The 10409-nt window shown below is 41.4% G+C and overlaps 1 protein-coding gene across 1 annotated transcript; it reads left to right on the forward strand.

The window, feature by feature from the left end:
- The first annotated feature begins 409 nt into the window (after nucleotides 1-409).
- Nucleotides 410-924, forward strand: LOC113360444 (COPII coat assembly protein SEC16-like). Its single transcript, XM_026603953.1, has 2 exons — nucleotides 410-482; nucleotides 590-924. Exons 1-2 carry the CDS (start codon nucleotides 410-412, stop codon nucleotides 922-924), a joined length of 408 nt encoding a protein of 135 aa, XP_026459738.1.
- Nucleotides 925-10409: the final 9485 nt, after the last annotated feature.

Genomic DNA, 10409 nt, shown 5'->3' on the forward strand with positions numbered 1-10409 from the left:
GTCTACGACCCTATAGCATCAACGACATCTTCTACGACCCAGACCCTAATATGGACAAAAATATACGACCCTTTTACAAAATATCTCTAAAATATGTGGATGGTTCATATGACAGGAGTTTCGTGAATTATTCGTAGTTTTATGAAAATCATGTTATGACATCAAATAATGAATTTTTATTCGTCTCTGCAGGTTTCAAGAGACGGACAAATTCTAAGGATTTTGCGTTGTAATCACTATAGCTAGTGAAATTATAAACACTTAAGAGTTGGATTATTACCGCTTTAGGGAATTTTGTGGCCTGTTGGTTTTGACAGTTCCGCACTTTTGGCGACAGATAGTGACAACTTCCAGCAACGACTGTTCCTCTGACTCTTCTAGCGATTTCTCTGTCATCAGTAAGCCAGAGATGAGGACTTCTGCAGCAGAGGCGCGTGCTAAAGTAACTCAGTCTTTGAAAAATGCCAAAAATTTAGTAGATGGCATGTCTCTTGATCATCTGAGGATTGCTCGTGATGGATTTCTAAAGAGAAAAGCCGAATATGAAAAGATAGCAACTTATCAGCAGAAACATCATCAAATTCAACAGGCAAGCTAGCGGCTGAGGATGATGTTCAAACTCATATTGATGGCGTAGCTTCTGACTCAGATGTTGAGGAAAGTGAACCCGCATGGAAACCTCTCGAGCGCAAGATCAGACCACATGTTCCCGGACTGAGGTCCAAACGATTGGCTAGAGCTGATCTTCAAGCTGAATATGAAGAAGATGATTGCTTGGACGTAATGTATGGTGACCCTGAAGACCAATTAGAAGAAGTACCTAGTGAGGGTTCTGATGATGATCATGGAGGAGAGCTAGAAGAAAATTCCACGGATGATGACGATCGTGAGTCTGATGACGAATTCGATGACCCTGATGATTAGTCTTACTCATAATTGATTGTTTTATTTCTCGTTGAAGTAGACGTTCTTGTGATCATTTGGGAAACTTATCTATATTGATATTGTCTTAAGAATTATTACTGAATGAAAACTCTTTTACTATATATCTTGCTTACTTCTCTTACTCCTTTGATCAAATAAAATCCACGAACATTCATGTGTAGAAACTATAATCCCCGGTGGACTGTCATTTGTTCGTCTTTTGACAATGTTGACGTGCAGATATTGTATGAGTCGGAGAAACGTGTGATGCACACGAATGACCGTCTTTAATTAGGGTACTGTTGACGTAGTCATATGTTATCAGTCCCCAGCATGACTACTTCTCTTCGCACCGTAGAAATCGTAATTGATTTGACTATCTGCAGAAAATAAGTATCCACCGTGTCTTGTGTGCTAATCTTCTAGACTTAGGGTTTCTCTATTTATACAACATATCTTCTTTTGTTCTGTATATTATCATGAGAAATTTTGATCACGATCATACCTCTCATCATCATGTCTGGCAGCAGTGCTTCTTCTCAAAATGAATATCTGGCCAAGCGTGGGATTGGAGCGTCCATCTCGGTAAGTTTTTTTTTTTTTTCTTTTCTTCACTTAATCAGGATGAATAATCATAGAAAATGATTTGTCATAGGATAATCAGGGGAGTTGTCTTTCCTCTTCTTCTTACAGTTTAAGGCCCAAGCGGACCGTCAAAGCTCCCGCACGATACAAGTCAGCTCGTGTTGAAGATGGGACATCTGTGAGTAATCTCCATGAGTTTTTAACTGAAGCTTTCTTACGCTCGACTGATTATCCAATATTTACTGAAATTGAATATTGTTGAATATTTTACTATCGCAAGTTGATGTTCATGTTGTTGCCGACGCTAAGAAGAAAAAGAATGGGAAGTCCGTATTTGTGGGTGATGATGATGGTGGCAACCGTACTGATGAAAACTCCACCAATTCCATGGAAGCTAAAACTAGAGTTCATGTTTGTGAGTACCCGACAGCTGGACTCCCGTTCGATACTCCAATAGTCAATGCTTGCCCAGACAATCAACTGGTTGGTGGTTTTATTGTCCCAAAGTGTTATGCATCTCTATACACCAAGATTTGGAGGAGGTATGGACGCATTGCTACTACTGAAGTATGGAGAGGTTTTCTGCCGACCCTTCTGACTACTGTCGCTGGATTATTTCCCATCATCGATGAGATGATCAGGATAAATCTGCAGGACGTCAAAAACCATGAGTTGCACAGATGGGATGACATGACTTCGAATTGTGAGACCCTGCGATTCAACATAAGCTGGCTCCGCCGTCGGCTCGAGGTCATCAAGATTGATAGAGCGGCGGTTGCTGCTAACGTGATCTCTGCATAACTGCTATCATGGAAGAGGAAAGAGCACTTGCTCTGGAGTCGGTAAGGGTTGAGAAAGTTGTACAAGATTTGAAGGTGAAGACTAAAAACTTTCAGAAGAGGCTTGAAATGGCTTTCAACAAAAATTATTTGTTGTTGGATGGTTTGCTCTGAGTGATCGTTTGAGAGAGAGATTTTTTTTTTAATAAAGTAGGTAGATTGATGGGTGAAAGAACTTTTCTGTTAGATTAATGAAATCTATTTTGAATTTTGAACGAATGGGCATGTTGCATACTCTTTGAAAGAATAGAAATTACATTGCGAAATTGAAATAAATGTTTAACGATCATTCAGGCATAATATGCTTTGAGCCATTTGTCATTGATGATGTTTCCTTCCACCCCTCCATTAACAGCTAAGATTTTTTAGTATCCGCTAGATACTACTTTGATGATCACATACTGTCCTTCCCATTTTTGAGAGAACTTGGGAGAGAACATGTCTTGTTGAATATGTTTTGTTTTTTTCAAAACCAAATCTTCTACTTGGAATGTTCGGGGTCTTACCATTTTGTTGTATGCCCTAGAGATTCTTTGTTTGTAAACTTCCACATATTTTTCCACCTTAGCCCTCCTTGACTCGAGCATGTCCAATTCGACAATACTCAAATTTGATACTTCAGCTTCGTCCCATTGCACTCCACTGGATATTGAAATCCTTACAGAAGGAATTTTGATTTCGGCTAGGAGTATAACATCAACACCATAGACGAGAGAATATGGTAAAGTCCCGATTGAGCTTCTTGGTGCGGTTCTGTAGGCCCACAAGGATATTGGTATTTCCTCATGCCACGTTCGAGGGTTATCGTGAACTGTTCGACTGAGAATCCGGATCAGAGTCTTATTGGTACTCTCCGCTTGTCCGTTTCCTTGGGGGTAGTATGGTGTAGAGAGAACCTGTTTGATACCATATTCCTCGAGAAATTCTCCAACATGTTTATTGACGAAAGGAGTTCCATTATCCGTGATGATATGCTTAGGAATGTTGAATCTACATATGAAGTGTTCCTTGATGAAAGCCGCAATCGTGACTCCAGTGGTGCTTCGAAGAGGAATAGCTTCAACTCACTTGGTGAAATACTCAGTTGCTGTGATGATGTATTCATGCTGCTTCGAAGATGCTGGATTAATTTTTCCAATGATATCCAGTCCCCAGCTGTAGAAAGGCCATGGAATGATCACATAATGCAATGGGAGACAAGGAGTGTGAATGAGGTTACCATGAACTTGGCATTGATGACATCTCTGAACATAGGCAGCTGCATCATCTTCCATGGTTGGCCAATAATATTTCTCATAGATCTGGAGAAATAATTTCTTCTTTCCTTGATGTTCTCCTTCGTGCATTTCTTTCAAGATTGTAGGAATTTCATTCCCAACCAAGCATCTCAATAGGTTTCCACCAAAGCTTTTGCGATAAAAAATCCCTTCCGAGTAGACAAACCGTTTGGCCCTTTGGGTGAGTTTGATTGTCTCTTTCCTCTCTGATGGTAAATCGTTGTCACGAAAATATTTAATGTAAGGTTCTCTCCAGTCCCCCGTATGGTGGACTGTCAGAACTTCCAGATGATGAAGTGGTGTCTGACAATTGGGATATGATCCTTGAAACATTCTTGACTGAGCTTCCATGGAGGGCCAGTAATACCCGAGCCTTTGAAGCCTCCTGTAAAGTGTGACCACTAGGGTTTGTCCGCATACTTCCTCATGTATACGCTTGAGTTGCTCGCTCGCCTCTTCATCTCCAAGGCATCGTGACAAAGACCCGTCAGGATTGTGATTAATATAATGCCCCGTGTAGTAGAAAGAAGTTTTTCAAATCTTTATGGCTAATCTTCCCTTCTGTAAGAGAACTTTTCAATTCATGGATGATGGGTGATCGCCAGTCGTTCGCTCGCGTGTCATTGAATTGCGAAAGCCATGTAGATGATACAGAACGTCTTTGCACCGTGATATATTTCTCTGACCCCTCAAACTGTAATTTGGATGCAAGAGTCGCTAGACAGTCGGCATGTCTGTTGTTGGTGCAACCAGTATGGACGATAGTTGCATCAGAAAAATGAGTTAATAGTCGTTGTGCTTCGGCCCCGAATGGGGCAAGTGTTACTTCTTTGAGAGAGTACACGCCATTCATTTGATTGACCAAAAACTTCGAGTCTCCTCTTATCTCCCGGTGCATTGATCCTGCTTGCTTGGCTAAGGATAACCCTAGGAGGAAGGATCCATATTCCTCTGAATTGTTGGTGCGGTGGAAGTCCAGCTTGAACGAATGTGAGAAGACTTCACCGGATGGAGATACTAGTACAACGCCTGCTCCACGGGTATCACTGCTCGGAGTGGCAGATCCATCGAAGTACAATAACCATGTTTCTTCCTGAATGATTGAGATCTCTAGGAACTCATCGGGCACTTCTTCATGTAGTATTGTGATGTCTTCTCCAGGAAAAGCAGCGAGTAAATCCGCAACTGCTTGTCCTTTGATTGCTCTTTGAGGAACACATGCTATGTCAAACTCTGACATATGAAGTAGCCATTTTGCCGGTCTTCCAATTAGAGCAGGTTTGGACAATAAGAATTTTATGGGATCATCCTTGGACACCAACACAACTCTGCTTGACAGTTAGTAATGCCTAAACCTATGGATTGCATGAACTAGTGCTAGACATGGTCTTTCGGATTTTGGGTATCGAAATTGAGCATACCTCATTGTACGACTGAAGTAGTAGATTGGACGTTCGATGCCTTCTTCGTCTTCTTGAGCGATAAGTGCTCTGATATCAACATCATTGGAAGCCGTATAAAGTATCAATGGACGTCCTTGCACTGGAGATTTCATGACAGTAGGTGATAGAAGTATCTGTTGTATCTTCTGGAATGCTTCTTGTTGAACGGTCGTCCATACAAAATTTTATCCTTTCTTCAACAGAGGAGTGAATGAAGCAATCAGTTGAGCCAACCCAGGGATGAAGCGTCGAATGTAATTCACCTTGACCATAAAACTCTGGAGCTCCTTCACAGTGCGCGGAGGGGGCATGGTAGTAATAGCTTTTGTCTTGTATGGATCGACTTTGATTCCTTCTGCAGTGACTAGAAACCCTAGAGATTTCCCGGAAGAAACACCAAAAGCACACTTCAGCGGATTCATCTTTAACTTGTATTCCCTGCATCTTTCAAAAACTTGTCTCAGAATATCTAAATGAGATGCTCGAGTTTTCGATTTCACCACCACATCATCAACATAGTCTTCCACCTGCTTATGCATCATATCATGGAATGTTGTAGTCATGGCTTGTTGATAAGTGGCTCCTGCATTCTTCAATCCGAAAGGCATCACCGTTTAGTGGAAGTTTCCAATGGGAGTCCGGAACGCAGTTTTGTTAGCATCATGCTCGTACATCTTGATCTGGTTGTATCCGCTGTAACCATCCATGAACGAGAACATGTCGTGACCGCTAGTTGCATCGACGAGCATATCAATGTTGGGAAATGGAAAGTCATCCTTCGGGCAACATTTGTTTAGGTTTTTGAAGTCCACACCGCATCGAATTTGACCATTCTTCTTCTTGACTGGGACAATATTTGCCAGCCATGTTGGATGTTGAATATGTCTGAACTTCCTAGGTGGTTTCTTGACAGGTATGGAGCCAGGAGTAATGTGCAGATGATGAGTGACCAATTTTTCATCTAGGCCGGGAATCTCCTCGTACGTCCAAGCGAAGATATCTTGATACTCTTTCAACAGACCTGTCAATCCTTCTCGTTCCTCTGGTCATAAAGTAGAGCTGATTAGGATGGGTCTTGGATTCTCATATGTCCCAATGTTGGTAGCCTCAAGATCATCAGTGGTGAAATCCGTGCCGTCCTGTAGGTACCGTGGTGCATCTTGAATTTCTTCATCGAACGATTGCTCGTTTTGATATGATTCTTCAGGGTGGAGAGGTTTTTCATAGACCTCCCCTATTAATTGCTAATCCTTGCGTCTGAGATAGATGACTCTTCCTTCTGCATCATGACTTGTTATAAAGTTGGATTTCTTACGAGTCATACCTTGCTCATGGTGACGCTTGAGTGGCGTGTCATGTGGCTTAGTTGGCTTAACACCGAAAGATGATGGTCCGTCAGCAGCTTTCTCGATGGATTTCCAGCCTGGGAGTGGTGTACTGTAGATCTTTCTTAGAGGTTCAGGGATGTTCTTTGGTGGTTCTAGGAACTCAGCATCATAGACTGGAGCGTAAGGGGACACTGAAGCTGCAATACGGACAATCTTGTTGTTGAGCAAAGCTTTCATACATTGATGGTATGTTGAAGGAACGACCTTGTTATCATAGAGCCACGACCGCCCGAGTATCATATGATAGTCAAGATCTTTCTCGGTCACATGAAACTTGATAGTGGATTGAATCGACCCTGCTTTCAGATTCACATAGACGTACCCGTATGTGTGACTCTGACTTCCTTCAAGACGGTCATTAATATGGGAAAATGGACGATCTTGCTTTGCGGAACTTTGGCCTCCTTGAGAGTCTTCATAGTGATGAGATTTGTAGAAGAGCATGTATCAATGAGAACTCTCTTGAATTCATAACCCTTGATAGAAGCAGTTACAAACAGGGCTCGTTTATGTCCTTCTTCCGCCATTCGGTTTTCTTCAGTGAAGGTGATGTTGTTGATCGAATATTCGGATGCCATGGACACTTCCTAAACTGCTAGAGATGACGGAATTATCTGCACATTGGATGATATCTGATTGAGTGCAGCAAACGTGTTTGTACGCTGATCCCTGGATAAGTGCAAGAGTTCACATAAGTTTTCAATTAGATGTGCAACTTCCTGATCTACCAGATTATTATAAGTGGTGAAATTGTTGGTTTGAGGAGGATCATCAGTTAAGGGATTTGGACGCTCCACCATCTCTGCTCCCAAAATTCTTGTCCTGTGTACCAAGCAAGTAAACAAGTTGTCAATTGCTCCCTTTAACCGGTCCACATTTCTTGACAAATTTTCTTGTCTCCGTGCTAGTTCAGCTAAAGTTGGTACTTCTCCATCAATTGATCCAACAGAGACGAATGGGGAGGTAAAATACGAAAGCTCATCGTAATCGGAACTACTTGAAGGAACGTGAGGAACATTAACATTTGAGAGATTCTGGCTAGGATTTGGAAATTAGTCCTAAGACCAAACATCTTTGTGAAGGATTGAGATTACAACCGAGAGATTAATATCCCAATGTGGTCGCCAATCTGTTGATGGGGAAAACGATTCGCTGGTTTTTTAGGGAATGAAGAGACGATCGAGCGATCGAAGACTCCTCAACCGAGAAAACTGTCGAACCTCAAACAGATGCACTGCATGGGAGTTCTTTTAAGTTCGAAAGATCAATCTGTAGGACTTCGGCCTAAACCGAGTCAATGGCCGTTCCAGAGTCAATTCGGTCACAAATAGGGAAGAGGGTTGATTTGTAGGAGGAAAGCTGATAAGTGTGTGAGATCAGTGGTAATTTGTGAATTTGTTGTGGGTTTCTTCAAATGATGAATAAGTTTGAGTGATTGAAAGAGTTTTGGTCACACGATTCTTGGTTAGACGATGGATTGTCTGTTCAATACTTCGTGGATTTTCTGTGTGTTTTTTCGTCTTGTTTCCTGTCTTTTTATCATGTACTCATAGACTTATTTATATTGCCGGAAAGTTTAAACACATTGATCTCTAGAAAGTGTGACGGTTGCTCGAGTGAAAGAGTGGGAAACTGGGAAATCGTGGTTTTACCAGTTCCTCATACGTGAGAGGGTTGGTTGATTGTCCACCCACTACTTTGCTAACTCCCTCAACTTCTTGCACGACTTACTCACATTTCTCATCGTGGATGAACACACGTGTTGTAGGCCGCCAGACCAAAACCCTAATGGATATCCCCCATGTGACATGATTGATTGTCTCACAAACGTGGATTTGACTAGTCAGTCGTTTGATTTGATTAGACGATGGGTCTAAGTTATGTTTAGTGGAGCATGATAGTCGAATGCTCTATGAATCATGAATTGAACATGTCTCTTGGGACGTATTTTTCTGAATAAGTGATGTTGATAGTATTGCTCCAGCAATTGATCGATAAATTACTGAATATGAATCGAGCGTTTAAGCAAGTATTGCTCATTCGATAAATTACTAAATATTGATAGATGGATCAATATTTGAGCATTTGAGAAAGTATTGCTCGTTCAGTGAATTAATGAATATCGATAGTTGGATCAATATTCGAGAAATTGAGCAAGTATTGCTCATCAGTGAATTATTGAATATTGATAGTTGGATCAATATTCGAACAATTGAGCAAGTATTGCTCATTTGATGGATTATTCGTACTGTGACCAAATAATAATTAATCAAAATATTGGCAGGGCCGAATATTATATAATTAATTTAAATGTTGATTGACGGATCAATCATAAAATTATTAGTGTTTGAACTGCTCAGAATTGTGGTTCAGCGAGCGTTTGTTCGAAACCCTAATTTCCGATCAATTGTTCGTCAATTGATGAATTACTGAAAATAGACTATTGAGAAAATGAGGGACCGACCACATGGGATAATGGACGATCATGTGGTTCCCAAGTGCTCGAGTGAGCGTGCTCCAGGGTCCTTTGCTGACCGGTTGGTTAAAGAATGATCAAATGCTAGTGTTGATCATTTATTAGAATAGTGCTTGAGAGAGTGTTAGGCAGTAAATCCTAATTGTGTAGAGATGAGTGACCGACCAAGAGGGCATGGACCGTCCCTTGGTGGTCGTGGGACCAGTTGCCAGTCGTTTGAGCGAGTCCCAAGTTGGTTGGAGAGAGTTTGGACCCAATATGAGCGATTGCTAGCGAATTAGGTCAAAATTGTGAGAATATGTGGGACCGGATCCTTGCAAGATTTAGGGCCGGCCTTGGTCGGTCAAGGCAGCGTTCCCGTGTCACCACAGTGTCCGTATCTCAGTCCTGAGAGTTTTGGTAGTTTCTGGCAATTGTTCGAGCAATATTTTGAATTTTCAGAAGAGTTTGATCTTGACCGAAACTCTTGATTTTTCTCGATGAGCAAGAAGAACTTTGCTCATGCGACAGATAATTCGAAAATATTAAAATAATAATATTTTAATTTTGACGTGGGAAGCCTGTGGTCGGTCAACCGTTTGACCTTTTGGCTTTTCCATGGTTTGAGCAATATTTGAGAAAATATTGAAAAACTAGGGTTTCGGTCAAACGATGGAGTTCCATGAGATGATGGAAATAATAATATGTGAAAATAAGGAATTGTGAAGTGTGGGACCGTCCAAGGCTAGGGCATGGCCGTCCGTCTAGGTGGCCCGGTCCCGTGACACCTTTTCCCTATTTTTGTTCGATGAAAGCATGGAAACCCAAGAGTTTCTCACAGACGAGGGAGTTTGCTCAAGTGAGGGAAACTTTGTGAGATCAGGGAATATCTATGAGATGAGAGAGAAAATAAAAAATATTAGTGAAAATAAAATAAGGGAGGGACCGGCCACGGCATGACCGGCCGGCCGGTGGGCCCGGCCCCACGCCTTTCCTTATTTTATTAATTATTATTTTATTTCCATGGGTCGCTCGTTCGTCCATACTTTGATAGTTCGTTCGTGTGTTTGGGTGCTCGTTTGTGCATTATTTGTCGACTTACACGATAACGGTCAGACGCCCAGTTGTTGAGTATTTATTACTAATTTATGAAATTCATTGGAGAATGATTCATGAAACTGAGTAATAAAGATGAATAGTTATTTATTATCAACCCACAGGACCAGCCGTGGATTCGACTATGGATTCGGAATAATAAAATTATCTATTCCATTCCATGGGATCGACCGTGGATTCGACCATGAAATCAGAGTAATGAGTTAAAATAGATTATCTTCTAGGAATTTAATGGTGAATGTCACGGTAGAATTAATCTATTGTAGAATCGAGATATGAGATAGTTGAAGCATCATACTCGTTCTGAAAGGTGCATAGTCAGGGAACAACGTGCAGCGTTGTTAACGTCCTGAAGGCGTTTTACCCTCACAACAAACAATTAT

Source organism: Papaver somniferum, chromosome 3, assembly GCF_003573695.1.
Source record: "Papaver somniferum cultivar HN1 chromosome 3, ASM357369v1, whole genome shotgun sequence".
Taxonomy (NCBI): Eukaryota; Viridiplantae; Streptophyta; class Magnoliopsida; order Ranunculales; family Papaveraceae; genus Papaver; species Papaver somniferum.